The 21581-nt window shown below is 39.3% G+C and overlaps 1 protein-coding gene across 4 annotated transcripts; it reads right to left on the reverse strand.

Moving 5' to 3' along the window:
* Positions 1-624: 624 nt before the first annotated feature.
* On the reverse strand, positions 625-21196 carry LOC104610816 (mediator of RNA polymerase II transcription subunit 19a-like). Of its 4 annotated transcripts, none has more exons than XR_737502.3 (7): positions 21025-21191; positions 11650-11713; positions 11258-11547; positions 10812-11039; positions 1338-1397; positions 1043-1184; positions 625-926 (listed from the first exon to the last, which is right to left on the reverse strand). XR_737502.3 is itself a non-coding variant. In XM_010277611.3 (6 exons), exons 2-6 carry the CDS (start codon positions 11687-11689, stop codon positions 1134-1136), a joined length of 669 nt encoding a protein of 222 aa, XP_010275913.1. In that variant the 5' UTR covers positions 11690-11713; positions 21025-21196; the 3' UTR covers positions 1000-1133. The 4 variants fall into 4 exon arrangements, 1 of the variants encoding a protein (XP_010275913.1); XR_737503.3 differs by having other exon boundaries at positions 625-943; XR_737504.3 differs by having other exon boundaries at positions 771-965.
* Positions 21197-21581: the final 385 nt, after the last annotated feature.

The following is a 21581-nucleotide window of genomic DNA, read 5'->3' on the forward strand; positions in this document are numbered from 1 at the left end:
TTATTCTCACAATCTAAATTCCTTGGTTGCTGCTGCAGATGGGAGCTTAGGAAGTGTGGGGCGAGTTTTTTAAGCTGAAGGAGCTGCAGTATATGAGGCCCTTAATTCTGCCAAGTCTCAGAAATGGCTCTCCGTGACTATAATCTCTGATGCTAAACTTTTTTATAGATGCTTGCAATGGCAATTTGTCTGCTGTTCCTCGGTCTCTTTGGAACCGAATAGATAGCATTATGAACTTATAACTTCTCTTCTGTTATATTTTTGTATAAAAGTAAAACTCTTTCTGGTAGTGCTCGTAGGGTAGCTCAAGAAGCAAAAATGTTCCAAGTCTTTGTGTTTGGTGGTTGTCTCCACCTTGGCTTGCTCCGTTTGTATCCCTGGAACCCTTTCGTTGGTGTTAGTTATTTTCACATCAAAGAAAAAAACACTACAAAATTCCGTATTTGCAGAGAACTTTAGCACTATAATGCTACTAAATGAACTTAAGAGATTTAATACACTACAATCCATCGTTACATTTAAATCAAATTTCTTTAGAAGTGCAGTGCTACCAATTTGTTGCAGCCTTGCAGGGGCATAGGCCTTGAGAATTGTCATTAAGGAAAAGAAAAAACATGGAACTAATTGATCAAGAAATTAATTGAATTTACTTACTTTTTTCCGCTTTATGTTAATTCACCTAACACCCCCACCCCTTCCTACAACTCAAAATCAGAAGTTGTTAAATGGATTGGAAAAGAAAAAGAGATTATGATAATGTACAGATACGCTGAGAAACCGTATGGACCACAAAAATGAGAAAGGGATAAAAGCTTTTGCACAGAACTGGCAGTTAAATGAACTCTTGTTATGATACAGATATCACTTTCATCCATCAGTTAATATGCTTCAACTGGTGCTTGCAGACCTTTTTATGGTTCCTCGGTCTGTTAAAGAATTGTAACTGCAGGGATAAGAAAAAATATCTACATGCAATGCCAGTGAAGCAATAAAAAGATTAGTGGAATGAAGATTAACAGGCACAATAAACACAACTCCATACCTCAAGAACTTTGGTAGCTTAATGATGAAAGAAAAACCTCTTTGGAACCAAATACAAAGATGAAATATTGACAGAATCAGGTCACAGCTTATCACCCCACTACCTTTATTGCACCTATCTCATTGAACTTTGAGCTTCTATGCTGAAACAATTTAGGGGAAAAAGTTTTATTTAAGAAAAAGCAAAGAGCTACCAAGAAAAAGGCAAATGTAAACAGTGACCAAGAATGTCCCCACAAATGTAATCTCATCCCACTTTACAAATCCAGAAGGAAAAAAAAAAGTAATGTCATTACCTTACTTTTCTTGTGCTTGTGGATATCAGTGAGATCTTCACTCCCATCATACTTCCTTTTCTGAAATTGTAAATAGACAAGCAGAACGAATTCACAAAGTGAGTAGAGAAGAGCGATAGAACTAGAAGGGTCCAATCCTATGGATTATATATATATATATATAACATGTCCAGACTTTTTTTTTTTTTGATAAATAAGCATGTCCAGACAATTGGTGTGGCAGAAATGTGTATGTTGAGATGGAGTGGCAAAACTAGAAAAAATATAGGATCAGAAATGAATTAATTTATAATTGCACTGGATATATTCATATTTTTGTAGTTTGCTGAATATCGGTGCATGCCAGAGAGTTTATCAGAACATTTACACTGATGGAAATTGAAAGGTTTAAATAAGAAAGGTAGAAAACCGTGGAGAGAAATCAGAGAGTAGTTCAGAATAAGAACACTTCAGTGGAAGATCTCATCAGAAAGATTCTGGGCACCATCCATTCTTGGCTGGAGCAATTCAACAGAATAGCCCATCAAAGTTATTTAGATCCTGACAATTTGTTTTTTGTAAGACTGGCAAGACAGGAGCTAACTGAATACTCTTTTGCATGGTTCAAAGTATTGATACATCGGCAGAGGTGTATCAGTACTTTAACTGATGTGCCTTTTATTTTTATTTTTTTAGTTTTTTAACTTCAGTTTTAACTATAATTTTATATATATTATTTAATAAGAAAGGAGTTTCTAAGAACACCTGTAAGCAAGTGTATTGGCACTCAAAGATACAATACGATACACCCTGTATCAGGCATATTGGTTGATACTTTGAACCTTGCTCTTTTTTAAAGAATTACCTTACATGGTTATACTTGTACATGCTCTTCTTTGAATGAATATAATGCAATACCTTACCTTTTCTTCAAAAAAAAAGAAAGAAATGAAGTCATTTATAGGAACTTAGGGGTAACTCCAACAGGTGATAAAATGAGAAAAAGTAGAGTAAGATGGTTTGGTCATGTGAATAGAAAACCATCAACAGCACAAGTAAGAAGTGATTTGTTGCAAGTTGATGGGGCTAGAAGGATAGGGGCAAGGTTCAAAAAATCGATACGATGCCCCATACCGGGTGTATCGTATCGTATCTTTTGGGTTCCAAAACACCTGTTTACAGGTGTTTCGGGACCCCACCCTTTTTTAACTCCCCAAAAACCAAAATTTGAAAAAAAAAACTAAAAAAAAGCTAATTCCGTGTGTATCTAAGTACCGATACGCACAGGCGTATCGATACTTTGAACCATGGCTAGGGGTTATAGACCAAAAAGAACATGGGTAGAACTAGTAAGAATGATTTAGTTGCCAATAAATTAACAATTGAAATGGCATTAAACAGAACAGAGTGGTAAAACAGTGTAGTCGACCCCATATAATTGGGATAAAATTTGGATGATGGTGATAATAATAATAACATTCACAGTTACATGGACTAGCAGTCCTGGAGGATGTTATCGAAGATCTCCCTCCCCACAACCCATAAACAAAAAAGAACCAATCAGCCAACCCAAACCGTCTAATTTTGGATAGTCAATGGAAAATGAGGAAAAACTCTCCAAAAAGTGTAATCTGAAGGCAGATCCCATTATTTGATAAGGGGATAACCCTAATCATTAGTAAAAATGCATATTAATGCATATTTTATTTTTTATTAATAAAAAATACATATTTTAATAGTTAAAAGTACCATTTTATGTTAACCTTTACTAGGCCTGTAAACGGATTGAATTCAAATGGAATCAGGCTAGATTCAAATTCAAAACCAATTCTGTATACTAATATTCGAATCCGGTTTGATATCCGACAGATATCAAAAATCCCTGTTTGAATTCGAATTCGATTTCGATTATCAAATCAAATATTCAATTCGAATTCGAATTCGATCAATAATTTAAGTTTTCGAATATGAATCCAATTCGATTAACTGTTTCACAAAAGAAAATTTTCAAATTTAACTGGTTCTAGTTTTCCTCTAAATCACTGTAAATCTGGAATCTATTCTGTAGGAAAATGAAATCCAAGAGAAATAGAATCTATTCTAAATCACTGTAAATCATATATCAATTTACATTAAATCCAAGAGAAATAGAGAAATAAAATCTATTCTAAACACTGTAAATCAGAAATAAATTTACATTAAATCCAAGAGAAATGGAGAAATAGAGAAATAGAATCTCTTCTAAATCACTGTAAATCAGAAATCAATTTATCTTAAATCCAAGAGAAATAGAGAAAAGAGGCAGGGGACTGAGATGGACTATCGGCAGTGGGCCAAGTGTGACGGGGCAGTTGTGCGTTCCGCCAGTGCAACTGAGATGGCAGTGGTGGCCGGTGATACTGGCCAACGGTCACTCTCACTTTCTATTTGTAGTAATTTCCATAATTGCTATTTATGGGTAATTCCTATTTCAAATTGGAGCCTGTAAATTTATAAATTGAGTCTCGAAATAGTCATTGTGATTGAAGCAAATAAGTGTTTGTTTGATGAAATAAAGTTTGATACTTTGAGTTGGTGAATTTTTGTCATTGCTAGGTTTCTTTCTTCTCTCTTGCCTATTCCTTCTTCTAAGTGAACTATCTCTTTACCCTAACAACAAGAGTTTATCTCTCTTCCTAACGTCTTGTTCACTCTTTGGTGGACAGTGAGCTATATTCTTGCTTCTGCATCCCTATTCTTCACCCTTAATCACCTATAACCCCTCTATCCACAGCCCACCACCAGATCTGGGATTTATTATTATTTTTGCTTTTTTCATAGTAAATAGAAAGAAAGATTTTATTAACTGAAAAAAAAGGAGAGTACAAAGGAGGGCTAAATGAGAAACCACTCAGAAAAAGACAAAAAAAATATAACAATAAATAAGACGTCAACTTTCACCCCAACTCCAAGTCTAAAACTGACAACTAGCAGATATCAGAACCAAAAGAATCTATAAAAATGTCAACAAATTCTGGATGAATCATAACCCAACATAAAACTCTTTTTTCCCAATGATTGAGGCATGACAATTGAATTGATCTTCAAAAATCCTCATTTCTTTCCTTTCGAAATATTGCAGAAGGTAAACAGCTCCAAGCTATCTTTGGAGACCAATGTGCAAATAGCTCTTTTGGAGACCTTGGATCCTTTTTTTTTTTGAGAAAAAGTAAGGTAATTGTATTAATGAGTATAACTGTAAAACATAACACCATTCAGTCCACAAAAACTCCATGTACAGCCAGAAACTATACAAAAAGCCAACAAAAACTGGTCTCTCCGGAATACATACAAGAGACCCCCAACTAAATCAAGTAAACAAAAAACCCAGATCAAAATACTGATGGTGTGGGATATGCTTAAAAGAGTCCTTGGCTGACAGCCAGGAATGTATGGTAGCCATTGCCCGAACCACCAACTCATCCAAGGAGCACCTTTGACCTTCAAAAATCCTACTATTTCTTTCTTTCCACAGGACCCAACACACTACATGAGGGATCATACACCACAGCACCTTACCCCTGCTGCTTAAGCCCGTCAACTTCCAAGAGAAAAGCAGGTCAGCTAAAGATTTGGGGCAGCACCACCTAACATTTAACAGAGAGCAGAAATGACTGAACAGCAGATGGGCAACCTCACTGAATAAATAAGTGATCCACAGATTCATCTTCTCCACTACACATCACACATCTTGTGGAGGGCAGCACCAGACCCCTCATGATTAGCTGCTCCTTGGAAAGACATTTACCATAAACTGCTGTCCAGACCAAGAAGGTGACTTCAGTAGGAATGTGAGGGAGCCAAATCTCTTTCCATGGAAAAGCCTGAGACGAACCAGCACTCAGTTTTAAATAAAAAGACTTCACTGAGAAAATCCCATCCCTAGTCCACTTCCAAATTCTGGAATCTTGCTGATTTGGATTCAGTTGATAGTCCTGAATTAATTGGAGCAACTCTAACAGATCAGAGACTTCCCAATCATTGAGATGCCTCCTGAACTTTGGACACCAGTATCCTGAATTTCCACGCCACTCAAACTGATCTGCCACCATCACATCCCTGTCTTCTGCTATAAGGAATAAAGAAGGGACAGTCTCCATTAGAGAAAAACCATTGCACCAAGTGTCTCGCCAGAAACTAGTCCTGTTGCCATCCCCTAATTTTAGCCTAATCCCTTGGACAAAAAGAGGATAAACCTTCTCAATTCCTTTCCAAACTGATACCACCTTGAACAGGGAGAAACAGCCCCAAATAATCATCACATAAGTGAAGAACATTTTCATCATCCTCCAGACAAAGTAACATCTTCCCACCATCTGATTTTTTTTTTTTTTTGAAACAGGTAAAGTATCAAATTGTATTAAAGTAAAGAGTAGCAGCACATGTACAATGAGAGCCTGTACAATGGGGATATACAGAGTGTCAACAAAAGAAAGGTCCAGCTTGAAAAAAAGAGTAAAGCTGGACACCCCTGAATGCCCTTTGTACACTAAAAGCCTATAACCTTGTTTTTTACTGAAATTACATCAGAAAAAGAGTTGTCAAAAATTCGACTATTCCTTTCCTTCGAGAGGGCCCATATGATAGTAGAAGGGAAAATCCTCCAAAGCAATTTACCCCTGTTGTTCAAACCCTTAAGAGATCATCATCCTTGCAGGAGCTGAAGGGCTGAATCAGGTAGGCAATAATGAACTCCAAAGCAGGAGAGAGTCAAATCCCACAGCTGGGAGGAGAATGCTATCTTCCCACCATCTGAATACCCCTGTTTTTGATGTGATTTTGGGTAAGAATGCTATGAGCCACCAACCAACCATGCAAAAGCCTCAATTGTCAGAGGAAGAGGATTGCTCCAAACACCTCTAATATCTTCCCTTTCAACCTGATTTCTTGCTAATGCTTTGTAGAATGGTCTTACAAAAAATACCCCTTTGCTACTCTCCTTCCACCACCTCACATCAGCCCTCTCAACATGAACTCCACCGTCTGCAATTTAGCTGGCAAGTTAGCACATTCCCCCACCTCCCAATCAAGAAGTAATCTTCTAACTTTGGACACCATACAACAGAACCCCTTTGCTACTCCCCTTTCATAACATTGTGAGATTGGATTGTTCTTTCTAGTTTCTACCTAATCTATACAATCTTGGACATAATTCATTTAGCTTTCCGATCCCAATCAATCATCTCCCCAAAACCTAATACTTGCTCCATTTCCAACATCTAGAAGATACATAACTTAAAAAGCTGAATGGAAGTTCATGATTCTCTTCCAAACACAAACTCCATATGATAATTTCACATCTTTTGTATCTTAGCCAAAATCCACCACTCCATACTTGCAAGTAGACCTGTTCATGGACCAGGCTTTCCCTCTATATTAATAGAACACGTTCAGGCCTGAGCCTAGCCTTCATAAAAAGCCCAAAGCCCGGCCTGGAAATTGAGCAAGATTTTTTTTTTTTATGAATAGCAAGATTTTTTTAACTCAACAACAAAAGAGATTTATTTATATTAAACAACAAACCCAAAATAAAAACTGAAAGATCCCACTGTGGCTTGTGAAAAGAGAAGAGGAACAGAGAAAAAATATTATAAATATTTTTTTATTATATAAAATATTATTGGCTCGAGTTTGGGCTCAGGCTGGGCTTGTTTAAGAAACCATGAACCTGACCCGAAAAAAAAAAGGTTGGGCCTAGTATTTTGGGCCCGAGACCAAGCCCAAGCCCCACAGGTCTAAAATCTTGTCCAAGCCCAACAAAGAATGAGCCAGACCAGGGTGGCCCGTCAGGATACCTGGCCCACCAACAGTCTACTTGCAAGCAATCACCTTTGTCCATAAAGAATCCCTCTAACTCCCAATCCTGCACAACCACTTTCTCTATAGTGTTTTGTTAAAAAGGCTCACCCTACTTATCCCCAAGCCCCCATCTTTCTTATCCCAATGCACTCACCCCCACTCCACCAAATGATACTTACTTCTTTCGCCCCTCACACTCCAATAGAAACTCTTTCTACAACTTTTCAGTTGAATCCGCAACCAGAGAAGGAACTTTGAGTAATGATAAGTAGTAAACTAGAAGATTACTGTCCAATGAGGGATACTTTCTCTTCCACCCTACCAATCTTTGTTAACCCTATTCAAAATTGGTTGCCAAATAAAAAGTGAACATTTTGCTCCAATTGGAAGCCCCAGATATGTAAATGGAAATTCCCCTATGAAGCACCCCAGTGCCCCTACACAATCTTCTAGCAATACTTGAGGAATATCACCAACACCAATCATGATGCTCTTATTCAAACTTATCTGCAAACTGCAAATGATAACTTATTAGGTCTTCCCTTCCCACCATATATCCTTCCATCATCCCAAACTTACCTCCTTGTTGATCATTTTCCTTAAAGCTTTCTCCAATCGCCACCATAAGAAAGAGTACTAGTGAAAGTGGATCTCCTTGCTGAGTTGCTGTAATTCCCTTGTCACTTGAAAGAATTTTGTTAATACACCAATAACCAGCACCAAAAATGAGGTTGTAGAAACACATGCAAACATCCAACTTCTCCATTTCTCCCCAAAACCCATCCTCTCCAGCACTTCTTCCAAAAAGCCCCACTCCATGTGATCATAAGCCTCCTCAATATCCAATTTACAAATTACACCTGCTGTGGTGTGGATTATATGGGAGGAAAGAAACCAAAGAATTTTCTTTGAAAAAAGCAAATCAAAGGAAGAAGTCATTGAAGCCATAAAAATCAGAGCTGCACATTGGGTGATGACCATGGAACTATTCAAGAACTTCTCCACAAATGACATTCTAAGGAACTGGACTGAAGTGGCACAAACAGATGTACCCAAAGAAATTGTGAGAGTGGAGTGGAAGCCACCTGCACTAAATAAACTAAAACTAAACTTTGGCAGCCCAGGAAGGGCAGGTATAGGGGGTGTTCTTAGAAATCATCAAGGAGAAGTTGTGGCACTTTTCTCAGGACCAATAGATCTTGGTGACTCAATTCAGGCAGAAACTCTTGCTCTCTTACAAGGCTTAAAGCTGGCTGAGCAGATTGGAGCAACAGATTTAGAAATTGAAGGAGAATCACTACTGGTCATTTCTTGGGCAAAACAAGCCACTTCAGCACCTTGGAAGCTCAAATTTATCTATAGGAAAATTGACATCCTTGCACGGAGGTTCAACTCTCAGTTTGGTTGGGTAAAAAGGACTGCAAATGGTTTGGCGGATACCCTAGCAAAACAGGGAGCAAATAGACCTACTTTGTTCTGGGCATAGCTGTAACTGTTTGTATTTGTTTTTAGCTTGGGTCAATGCAGTGCTGAAACCTAACTCTTGTAATTCAATATTATCTCTGATTTTAATAAAAGTATTATTTGCTTATCAAAAAAAAATACCACTTGCTCTCCCACTTCTAATTCTTGCATCCATACATTTACTCACTATTAACACCCATCTAATATTTGTCTCCCTTTCCACAAAAGCCATTTGAGTAGGACCAAAGATCTCATGCAAGACAAATTTCAGCATTCTTGACAACACCTTTGCAAGGATTTAATAAGGGATAGTGATTAAACTTATTGGTCTAAAATCCCTTATTCTAGCAGCTCTCTCCATCTTAGGTATAAGAGATATAAAAGTAGCATTTGCACTCTTCTCTATTATAGTTTCCTTCCAAAACTCCTTGAAATTTTCCATCAAATCTTTCTTCACAATATTCCAACATGATTTGAAGAAAGTTATGTTGAAACCATCCAGACCTGGAGCTTTATCCCCTTTCAGGACATTAGCTGCTCTCCACAGTTCCTCCTCTTCAAACTCCCTTTCCAACCAATCTTTCATAAAATCCCCAATTTCCATCCAACTCTCCTAGGAAATATTATATGTTTTGAAATGACTGAATTAACTTAACATAAAATTCCCTTTTCATGTCTGCAATCTCCTTCTGGTCATCCACCACTGTATCTTACTCTTCAAGCTGGAATATGAAATTTCTTCTCCTTCTTCCTCTTACCATTGCCTAAATGAAAGTGATATTGTTATCCTCTTCAAGCTGGAATATGAAATTTCTTCCCATTCTTCCTCTTACCATTGCCTAAATGAAAGTGATATTTTTACCCCCTTCCTTCAACCATAGTGCTCCTGATTTTTGTCTCCACCATCACCTCTTCAAGGAACACCACCTTTTTCAGTCCTGCCTTGATGCCTTCCCTTTCAGACCTCTCTTCATTTGATAATGCATCCACATCCTCCAACCTGTCCATCCTTTCCATCTTCTCAAGAAGATCCCTTTTCTGGCTTCCACGTTTCCAAACATCACTTTATTCCAAACTTTTTAGATCTTCCTTTAATAAGTGTAATTTTCTTAGGACAATAAAGCCTACCCTTCCTTGAACTTGATAATTATTCCTCCACAAACTAAAGGAATCGAAGATGCCCAAACAACATCCATTACCATATAAAACAGATACTTGCCTTGGGTTTAACTCAGATCATAAAAGTTGAATCCAAATACCATATATTATATATATGGTTAATACTTACTTGCATACATGCATAGCACATGCTCTTACACTAGTAATTTCAAATATAAAAGGTCTAAGCCCTCCAATTTCACATAATTCCTTAACAGCAATGGTTTATGATCTGAGATTGTGGATATAATTCCCCCCACTCACCATTGAACAAGAACCTGTCCAACCTTCTAAGGATAGGAGGATCTTGACAATTTGACCATGTGAACTTTGATCCTACCACCCTTGCCTCCATCAATTTATTTATTATAATAAAATCTCCAAAACTTCTCATTGACTACCTGGCATATTCGAAGTTGTTTAGACTTCTAGTTGGTTATGCAGCATTGCAGCAACAGTTGGAGTTGGACTGTGTGTGAAACATACCTGACCGAACAGCTCTCCCTCTTCTATTCAGTTCTGCCATGAAAATAAAACCCTAAAAACACAACACTCTTCTTCTAATAAAAAGAGTGATAATGTGTGATAGGTTCTATTGTAATAACAAAAACTAACCAATAACTATTTGCAGAAAAAGAAAAGTAAAAAACAATATAAAAATATTAAAGGATCAATGTATTAAGGGATATATATCATGTATTAATGTGTTTTGCATCTAGTCTAGGCGTGCGCCTTGGAGTTAAGTGCCCGCCTAGTCGCCTAGGCGTGCGCCTAACTGACTGGGCATGCGCCTTATAAAAACTTTGCATGGCAAATCAAAGGGTAGGGCCTAAGAGCATCATATATATAATAAAGGCCCTTTTGGTTGAATCTTGTATCCACAATTGAGACAGCAAGAGTTGTTGGAAATTCTTTGTACTGATGCTTGCAATATCAACAATATCCATGATTACAAAAGCAGAAAGAAAAAGAAAATGACAGGAAAGGATGCAGTAAGGATTACAGAAATTGAAGAATGGTGTACAATGTTCAAACCTTTTCATGGTGTTTCTTTGAGTGTTCAGCACCAGAATCATGTTGTCCATTTTTGTCTTTCTTCTTCTCCTTATCTTTTTCTTTACTTTTGTCCCTGTGATGGTGTTTGTGCTTCTTACGTTCCTTGTCTTTATCCTTATTCTTGTCCTTGTGCTTTTTATGCTTTTTTTCCTCGTCTTTGGACACACTTCTTGATTTTCCTGCAATGGTAGGAATCCCCTTTTCTGCCTGTTGAATACCAATGAGACAAACAGATCAAAATATCTGATTATACATACAAAACCATCAACATATTGGAAACAAGATGTCGAGCCATTTCAAATCCTGTAACATCTAGGGATCACACACTCCCAAAGTGAACCTGCATTCTACCTAAGATGTACATCCAACTACACCATATCCAAGGTACATCAAAAGATAGCAGATTTCCACAGGATAATTCTTACAGAAGGAAGATCAATTGGAGCTGTTTCTCTCAGCAGGAATGCTTCTCTGAGAGTATCCAAGTCAAAAGGCTGAATGTGTGCATTTGTATTTCTAGCATATAAAGTGTTCTGGAAGAGCTGATCCAATTCCATCCCTTCTCCTTTTCTAATTTCTGTGTCTCCAACCACATTGTGAAGATAACATGTATCTGAGATTGACAAAGGAAGTGATCTCTTGCAGAAAAACTCATGATGTGCCCACAATTTGTAGTGATTTATAAGATCTGCTGCACCAGTAAGTTCCTTACGCCCTAAATATTCACACAAAAAAGCCTCAGTTAAACTATAAAATCCAAAGCTAAAGGCAACAGGGATACTGAATGAAGAATTTCCTATTTATATTCTAAAATTACCTCTTCCAAACCTCTTGACTTCAGGATCCATCAAAGACATAGAAAGGACACTACCATTCCTTATCTGAGAAGAAAAAAAATAAAAAGAAAATAATGATAATAATACCTATATCAAAGTCTAAATCTGCAACTCCAAAATCTTAACCGGAATCATACACTAATGGATCATCTACCAAGGTTAAATTGGAATTATCTAAAAAAACAAGTACAAGATACAAAAGGCTACAAAACCAGCTACCAAGGAATTTATGTATAAAAATTCCACCTCATTTCTGAAATTTAGAAACAAACTTCCTTCTATCTTTGTTCCCTCTGATAAAGCAAAAAACAGGGGTCATTGCTTCGTGTAATTGCCTTGCTCCAAGTCTGAAAGCTAGCCCACCCTTTGAATTAGAATGGCTTAATTGTGGAGGGTGACTGTCAAGTAGTAATATGCTGGATCATAGATAAAATGCCATTTCTCAATATCCTGCATTTTGCTGTGAGAGGGTGAGGAACTAAGATGGGAGGGAAAATGGAGGGGATGGAGTTCGTGCAGGCAGGTCAGTGGAGGAGATCCTTGAAGATAGAAGCAAAAAATCTCCTGTTCGAAGAGATGAGAATCAAGGGGAAGGTAAGCCTGAAGGTAAGGGAAGCGAAAAAGGGTACAATATTGCTGGAAGGATTAGAAGTGATCGAGTGGCTAAGAAAGTTCATAGCTGGAGCCTGTTCAAAAGGTAAGCAGATAAACTGGCAGGATTTTAGTACACTAGAAGGGAGAAGATATGTTGTTGAATGTAAGAGGAATAGAAATTGGTTCTTCATAGCTTTGACTGAATTTTTTGGGAAGGGACAGAGGCAACTGGTGTGTCTACCAGCAGGAAAACAGAACCAAGGCTGGGGGGAAGTAGACTGGTTGCTCAAAGAGTTCTTAGTTCAAAGAGTAGCAAATGAGAAAAAAGCCTCCATAAGGGAGGAGAAGGCTTATTTCAGTAACAGCAGGGTACAACAAGGGCCAGTGGTCATGGCAAAAACAAAAGGCCATTGCAGAATGGTGGGAGGTCTAGAGAGAGAGGAGTGGGATAGTAAGTTTGTGATACAAGCCAAGGAAAAGGTTAATGATTGGAGGAGGGTAGCTGACTTACTGGCAACCAGGTTAAAGTTGAAGAGTGTCTTCATAGTAACCCCCTTCGATAACTGTAAAGCCATCCTAGATCCATTAGAGAATGATTTGGAAATATTAGCTATCAATGTTCAGGCTGAGTTCGGATCATTCACAGTCTTCAAATGGAATCCAACATCCAACTCCAAGGATTTTTTTGTTGAAGATGGTGTGGTGGTGCGTGTAATAGGCTTGCCATTCCATCTATGGAAACAATAAATAGTAGAGTCTATAGCTGTGTTGTGTGGAGGAATCTTGAAAGGTGCTTTCTGGGGCAATCTCTATTCAGTAGCAATCCTGCTAAGGGTGTGAAGCCAGAAGAAATTCCACGAAAGGTAGAGGTACGAACAGAGGGGAGCTTTGTCTCTGTGTGGTTAGCTTCCTCCATTGAAGCAGGGCTGTGGAAGGAGGCTCGGTTGGTAGGAGGGGAGAAGGAGGAAGAAGAAGCACTACGTGGACTAGTGAGATTGGGTAATTCAAATGGGAAGGGATGTTTCACTAAAAAGGGCCAACATATTCTGGGAAGCCAAAAAGCTTTGGGGCAGTTGGAAGGTCGAACCTGGAGAAAGCAAGAAGAGGGTATGACAAATGGCAAATCCTTTGCACAGGTGGTGTTAGGGGAAAAAGACAAAAAGCTTCTACTGTCGAAAGGGAGAAGGCTGAACCAGCAATCTCAGACAAGGAAGGTTGCTGGTTCGACCATTAAAACAGGGGGGCGTGACTCTTTAAGTGGTCACGTGGGACGAAAAGAAGGGCCCAATCGAGTGGATCCCTATTATGGTGGGCCGGAGAAGGCTTTTCAAATAAAGGACTTAAAGTTGGGCTCCTATAGTCTTGAGCCCAAGGCCCATTATAAGACAGATGGGCCGAGGGACTTGTTAAGTAAGCACGTGACTGGGAGGAGGGATGAGCTGATAGACGAGATAAAGCGTCTATCTTCTTCAACCCCGAACCCTTCCTCTCGACCGAACAGTTCAGGCGCAAAAAAGTCTCAAGACTCGTAGTCTCGAGGCTCTCTACAGTGGGTCCCATCCAACCTGGCGAACCATCTCTCACCAGATAGGCGCAACCCGAGATACATGAAGCCTAGTGATGAGAACAGAACAGGGTTTGAAGATTGGTTGAGTGAACAAAACAGTAACGACGATTCTGATAGAGACGAAACGCCAAGTCTGGGAAGTTTGTCTCCGAAAAGCAACAATGATCTTCTTGAAACAGAAAGTTTGCATACAGAGTTGTTCTTAGAGGAAGAGACTGAAGAGGCAGGTGGTGGGAAAACTAGGAATGGTGAAGAAATTGGTTCTAAAGCTGTGAAAACTCCTCCTCCCTTCGTCGAGGGAGCTGACCCTGAGTCTAATGAATTACAGGATGTTGGTGGAGAGGGACAAGAACCGGCCGTGAGGATGGATGCGGGTATTCCAGTGTCGGAAACACAGAGAAAGGTTTTCCAAGTGGGTAGGTCATCAGGAAGTGATTCTTTCACCATGTCTACTTCCCAACCTTGTCCAAAAAGGGGAAAGGCCTTAAAACCATGTGCCGCCTGTCAGCAAATCATTTTTAGTGATTCTAGTCCTACCCCCGTTCTATCAGGTATGGGTGTCAATTCTGTTTTAGGTACTGACTTGTTTGCTATGTCTGTAACAGATATCCCAGCTTCCCATCCAGGAGTTTTTGATGCAAGAGAGAGGGTGATAGTGGAAGGAGGAGAGAGGGTGTTGGAAGGAAGTAGTAAGGGGGAGGCGGATAGAATTTGGGAGTTGATCTGTACAATGATGGAGGAACAAAATAAAAACGAAGGATTCGTAGAAAGATGTTGTAGCAAAAATAAGTGTGAGAAGGGTAAAATTCTTTCTCAAACATTGGCTGGAAAGGATGGAGAAATTGGGAAGGGGGGGAAGGGCCTAAAATGAGGAGAATATGGCCTCTTATTGGGTCCTTTGCTATTTTGTATCGACGAAAATTATTAGCTGGAATGTAAGAGGGTTAGGGAGTGCAAGGAAGAGAAGGGCGATCAAAGACCTACTCCGAAGGGAAAAACCTGATATTGTGTTGTTACAAGAATCCAAACTGATGGAATTAGATGGGAGATGGGTGAGAAGTTTTTGGAGGTCTAGAAGTTTAGGTTGGAGCTCGTCTCCTTCTTGGGGAGCCTCGGGGGGGATTGTAACACTATGGAGGGAGGATGTGGTGGAAGTAGTGGAAGAATTGATAGGCAGATTCTCAGTTTCCATTAAGTGCAAGAATGTAGAAAATGGGTGTGTATGGGTCTTAGCCAATGTTTATTGCCCTAATTCCTATAGAAAGAGGAATGAGATGTGGGAGGAACTATATGCAATTAAGGGGCTATGGGATGGTCCTTGGTGCCTGGGCGGGGATTTTAACGTCATTAGATTCTCTGATGAAACCAATAATCCCCAACAGGTAATCTCAACAAGCATGAGGAAATTTAATGGTTTTATTGAAGATTGTGAACTGAAGGAAATACCTCTACTGCAAGCAAGTTACACTTGGTCCAACCTTCAGGAAACCCCTTTGTGCTCGAAGTTGGATAGATTCCTTTTTAACCTTGCCTAGGAGAATAGTTTGGAAAACTTGGTTGCTAGGGCATTACCCAGGGTCACCTCCGATCACTGTCCTATCCAAATAGGAACCGAGTCTTTTCCTATAGGACCCAAACCTTTTAGATTCGAAAATATGTGGCTTACCCATCCAGATTTTGTGAAAAAAGTGAAGGAGTGGTGGGGTGAGGAGGAGAGGGGGGTAAGATGGAAGGGGATCAAGTTCCACAAGAAATTAAAAAGGTTGAGAGCCAAAATAAAAGAGTGGAATAGAGATCAGTTTGGTAGAATTGAGGAGCAAAAATTGGGCCTAATCTCTCAAATAGAAAATTTGGATGTAAAGGAATCTCACAATGGGCTGACCGAGGAGGACAGAGTGTTAAGGAGCCAATTAAAAAAGGAGTTGGAAGAAGTGTTATTGAGGGAAGAAATCAGTTGGAGACAAAAATCTAGACACAAGTGGATTAAGGAAGGCGATGGGAACACTAGATTCTTCCATGATTTGGCCAATGGGAGACGAAGAAAGAATTTTGTGACCAAGCTAGAGGTAGGAGAGGAGGTGATTACCGACCAGGATGACATAGCCAGAAAATTTGTGGACCACTTCAAATCAATTTATAGAAGGCCTTTGAGTGAGAGAACAGTCATGGAAAGGGTGGATTGGCCAAGGATTGATGAAGGAGTGGCAAGGTGGCTGGAAAGGGATTTCGAGGAAGAAGAGATTAAGAAAGTTGTCTTTCTAATGGATAGATCCAAGGCTCCGGGTCCAGATGGCTTTACAATGGGTTTTTATCAAGACTGTTGGGAGGTGTTGAAAGAGGATCTAGCTGAAGTCTTTAAGGAATTTGCAGACGATCACACTATAAGCCCTGGAATTAATGCCACCTGTTTTGCCTTTATACCTAAGAAGAATGATGCCAACCACCCAAAAGATTATAGGCCTATTAGTCTGGTGACAAGCATCTATAAAATTCTGGCTAAAGTGCTCTCATTGAGAATCAAAACAGTCCCCCCTACCATCATTAGTGAAACTCAGGGGGCTTTCAAGGACGACAAATAACAGATCAGATCTTAATTGCGAATGAGTGTGTGGAGGAAATGAAAAGGTCTAGTAAGAAATGATTCATTTGTAAATTGGATCTTGAAAAGGCCTATGATTTGGTGGACTGGGAGTTTCTATTAGAGGTTATGCGGAATGGTGGTTTTGGGGACAAGTGGTGTAGTTGGATCTTTGGGTGTATCAGTACTTGTCACTACTCTATTCTGGTAAATGGTACGGTGAGGGATTTTTTTCCAGCTTGCAGGGGTGTCAGGCAAGGGGATCCACTTTCACCATTCCTTTTTACCTTAGTAGCTGATGTGATTAGTAGGATCATTACTAAGGCTGACAACGAAGATGCCATCAGGGGTTGGAGAATAGGGAGACACCAAGTCCCCGTCACCCACCTTCAGTTTGCAGACGACCTAATGATTTTTTGTGAAGGAGGTCTTAGTGAAAAGGTAGCAAACCTAAAAGAGCTAATAAAAGGATTTGAAAGTGTCTCTAATTTGAGAATAAATCTGGAAAAGAGTTGCGTAGCAGGTATAAATTTGGAGGTAGGGGAGGTCGAGGCTATTGCGGAGTGTCTTGAGTGTTCCACCTCTGCTTGGCCTATGTCATATTTAGGGCTTCCTTTAGGGGAAATCCTAGGGAGAGTAGATTTTGGACCCCAGTATTAGAAAAATTTGAGAAGAGATTAGTCTCTTGGAAGAGGAACTATATTTCTTTAGGAGGAAGAATTACCCTAATAAGAGCTACCTTGGCTAACTTACCTACCTATTATTTGTTTGTCTTTAGGATACCAGTTAGGGAAGCTAGGAAGCTGGAAAAGTTGATGAGAGACTTCTTATGGGAGCCGGGACAAGAGAAAAAGGATCACTTGGTTAATTGGGAAATTGTGTGCAGAAGTAAAGAAGAGGGGGGTTTGGGAATTGGGAGGGTAATTAGAAAGAATCAAGCTCTGTTAGGGAAATGATTGTGGAGATGGCCTTTGGAAAGAGAGAGATTATAGCATGAGGTGGTGGGAAGCATTCATGGGAGGTCAGAGAATGGATGGGATGCTAGTGTATCGAGGCAAGCTAACCTAGCAGCACCTTGGAAGGCTATTCACAACACCCTTCCTCAATTCCTCAATTTTATCAGGTATTAAGTTTGTTCTGGCAACTCTATCCTTTTTTGGGAGGATATTTGGGTAGGAGACTCACCGTTAAAGGATTTGTTCCCCTCGCTTTTTTCTATTTCTTTGTACAAAAAAGAGGTGGTCTCAAAATTTGTCTCACCCTTGGGAACATCCTTAGATCCTACTTGGGATTTTGGCTTTCGCAGAGGACTTAGGGACGCTGAAATTGAGTCTCTTTCTTTTTTGCTTGGGTGTCTTAATCAGGTTTGTTTGGATCCCTCCAAGCCAGATAAGAGGGTTTGGACTCCTAGACCCAATGGAACCTTCACTTGTGCTTCTTTTTTCAAGTCCATCTCTCAACTTTCTACTCACCAACCCTTTCCGTCAAAAGAAATTTGGTGTAGGCCAGTCCCCCCAAAAATTATGGCTTTTTGTTGGGAAGTTTTCCATGGGAAAGTAAACACTTTAGACAACCTACAAAAGAGAAGACCTTTTCTCTGTATTTCTCCTAATCGGTGTATCCTCTGTAGAGCTCACGGTGAGGATTGTTACCATCTATTAGTATCTTGTCCCTTTTCTGCAGACCTTTGGGCTTGGCTACTTTCGTTGTTTGGGGGTAGTTGGAGTCTACCAACAGAGGTTCACATGCTCTTCAACCATTCTACCTTTTATTGGCCTACAAAAATAGGGAGAATTATGTGGAGATGTGCTCGTGCTGCCTTGACTTGGACTCTTTGGGAAGAAAGGAATCTCAAAATTTTTCAAGATAAGGAAAGGAACAGCCAAGATTTGAAAGACTGTGTGTTAAACAGGGCAATACATTGGCTGAAGACCTTGGAAATCTTTCGTCAATTCTCCTTTAATGACATTTGGAGAAATTGGTTAGCAGTAGCAAGGTGCTCATCTTTAAAGGCCAAATCAATTACAAGCTGGTCTCCTCCACCCGAAGGCTCAATTAAGTTGAACTTTGATGGAAGCAGCATGGGTAATCCAGGATTATCCGGAATGGGGAGTGCTTTGAGAAATGAGAAGGGAGAGATTTTGTTGCTCTACTCAGGTCCTTTGGGAATTGGGAATTCTATCAGGGCAGAACTTTTAGCTGCTGTACAAGGGGTCCAATTTGCAAACCAGCTGGGGGTACAACAACTAATAATCGAGGGGGATTCCAAAGTGGTGGTGGGTTGGTTGAAAAATTCTGAAGTGGCTATGTGGCAATACAAGAATGAAATGAAGAAATTCAGTTGGTTGACAAGGAATATGTTGGTCACTGTACAGTGGGTGGGGAGATCAGCAAATACCTTGTCAGATGTGTTAGCTAAGCAAGGGGTAAATAAGGAAGAATTATTTTGGGCTCAGTTGTGATTCTTGTTTTTCTCTCCTAGTTTACTTGTAAGTTTCAAGGAGGGGCTGCAGCTCGTGCCTCTCACTGGGATGATGTATGAACTCACTCTAATTTGCTTTTGAATCAATAAACTTACTATTATTCATCAAAAAAAATGGTAAAATGATAAGCTGATAAGTGTCAGCATCCGATTTTTGCTCGAATACCCACAATCTTATCCCAAAGACTCAAACCTGATCCCCCTTGAAAGCCCCCCTAAAAGCTCACTTAAACTCTCTGTAACCCCTCTCCTCAGAAACTAAACCTCTAAACATTGCCCAAATATCTTCCAAACTTTAACCTTGGACCCAGACTCGTAAAGTCTACGGCAGGATCACTCCAAACTCAAACTGTGGACCCACACCTGCGAGGTCAACCAGGAGCTTAGTCCAGACTCTGTGCAGAATCCACATGCACAAAGGCTTGGATAGAAAGAGAGAAAAAATAATGGGTGGGAGGAGGGGTACCCTGTTTTTTCATCCCCCTTTTTTCTGTAATCAGATGGTTGCTACTGTTTCTTTTCTTCCTATTCTTTAAGTTCTAAGCCTCAAACTATAAGTAAAAATTTTAAAAATGAACACACTCTATTCCATTATTAGTATATCTGATAATATGATATAGTATACTACATATACACTTCATATTATATATGCCTACTTCGAGTTCGCAATCTAGGGCAAGGCTGGGCATAGCACAACTTGGCATATATAAAGCACCTTTTCACTGAGGCAACTGGTTGATGAATATGATATTTAGGTTTCTTTGTTTTCTGAATTTTTAGGGGCCATTTCTTGGTGCAATTGTAAAACCTTCAGCTGACAGGTGTGATAATGCAGCTTCAAGTCTGAGAGTAACCACTTTGTTCAAAAAATGCCCAAGGTTAGGTCCATATCCAATCCATCCCTCCCAAGACCCCAGATAACCACAACCAACATAGGGTAATGGCCATATATATTTTTCAAATTTTTACATCTTCGGAAACTTTTAAACCAATAGAGCAGCCTTTAATTATCTGATTGGGTTTTCATTTTCTTAATATTTTATTTTATTTTCTATAAATTGATGTGAGTTATTGGCTAACTACTAGCAGGCAATAACTGATGCTTGAACTGGATCTATGCTACAAAGGCTATGTTTGGTTTGAAGGAAAAAGTAGGGAAAGGAAAGGAAAGGAAGGGAGACCTTTACAAATCTTGTATAGGTTTCCCTGCATTTCCCTTCCTTTCCCTACTCTTTCCTTCAAACCAAACATAGCATAAAGGAAAAGGCTGGCAAGGAGAAAAGTCGGCTCTTTCTCTCTCTATAGACCATATCCTGTAAATGAGAAAACAATTTTTCAATCAACAAAGAACATAGGTGTAGACTGGATATCCTCCCAATACTTCCACCAAGAAGATAAAGGGAGCACTGGAGGCGATTTTGCAACCATGATGACTCTAGCTCTACGTTAACTTAAGCCCCGTGTTGCGGGAGCCATTGCTTTCCCGTTTTTTTGTTCTTTGATAAGTACTATTGCTTTCCCTTTTCTCCATTTCTTATTAACTTCTGTCATTATTCATATGCTAGTCTTCTTTTTAAAATCCAAAAACAAAAAGAAAGAAATGTAACAAAAGACGAGATAAAAATAACAAAAGGATCTCCCATGGTTTCAGTTCTCATCCAACACACAGAAACCGGTGCATGCAAATCCACTGAGAAGTTAAAACCCACTGAGTTTCTCAAAGCAGATAATGGACGCAAATTCTATATAACCACCAACCAAATCAAGCAACGAAATTCCAAAACAAAACAAACTAGCTTGAAATCATTGGGCCGTAATCAAAGAGGAAAAAGAAGAATTCGGAACCCACATAAAGAAAGAATATTTGACGATACAGACTTCAACTATCGGCAGAAACAAAATTCCAATCGGATACACTTATGCGTAAACAATCTTGCAACCGAGGGTTCCAATCAGCGTACATCATCCAATACTCGATCATATCAAATAACGAAATTGAGGAAGAAAACTAAAATTTCAGAGAAACTAAACATTCAAATCCATTACTTTCAACAGTTGAAGGTGCGGAAAACAAAAGCTTGAACTTTGATAAGAAGGGAGAATTCAGGGAGAGAGGTAGAGAAAGATGAGCTGACCTTGAGATTAAAGAGGAGAGACCGAGACAGAGCACATTTGACGGCGCAAGATAGCAGGATCTGAAAGCGGACGCAGAAGGTGGGAAAGAATCCTAAATGGCTGGAAGGCAGGAAGAGGGTGAAAAGCAACAAAGTGGAAAGGGAATGGAAAAATAACAATACGCAGACAACGCGCAGGCATCTAGGACTGGAAAATTTTAAATACAAACATAGAGGAGGGTTATTCTTGGTACTAAAATAAGGAGAAGTAGTAGCAAGCGATTTTTATTTAACGATGAGTGGTAAAAAGGCGGGGGGGTATAGAACGACCCCAAGCGTCATAAAAACAAATAAATTAGACATCAAGGAATTGAAAAAAGAGTAAATTTTTTTTAACTAATTGATTATTATATCTCTACTATTTGATTATTATCTAATGCTACCCTTATTTTCGATAATTGACTAGCTTTATTTTTATAGTTTTCCTCAAAATCCATACATACTTGATACCACGTAACCTATAATTTTTTAAAATTCAATTTTATCATTCATCTCTCTCTTTCTCCCTTTTAGCCACG

The sequence above is a fragment of the Nelumbo nucifera genome, chromosome 4 (assembly GCF_055504915.1).
Source record: "Nelumbo nucifera cultivar China Antique chromosome 4, China Antique-T2T, whole genome shotgun sequence".
NCBI classification, from domain to species: Eukaryota; Viridiplantae; Streptophyta; class Magnoliopsida; order Proteales; family Nelumbonaceae; genus Nelumbo; species Nelumbo nucifera.

Excerpts from the sequence above, each read along its gene's own strand:
- LOC104610816 (XM_010277611.3), bottom strand. The coding sequence starts at position 11,689 with ATGTCTTTGATGGATCCTGAAGTCAAGAGGTTTGGAAGAG. Across the intron at positions 11,040-11,257 it reads CTCCAATTGATCTTCCTTCT|GCAGAAAAGGGGATTCCTAC; the intron begins GTAAGAATTATC and ends GGTATTCAACAG. Across the intron at positions 1,398-10,811 it reads CAAAGAAACACCATGAAAAG|AAAAGGAAGTATGATGGGAG; the intron begins GTTTGAACATTG and ends TTACAATTTCAG.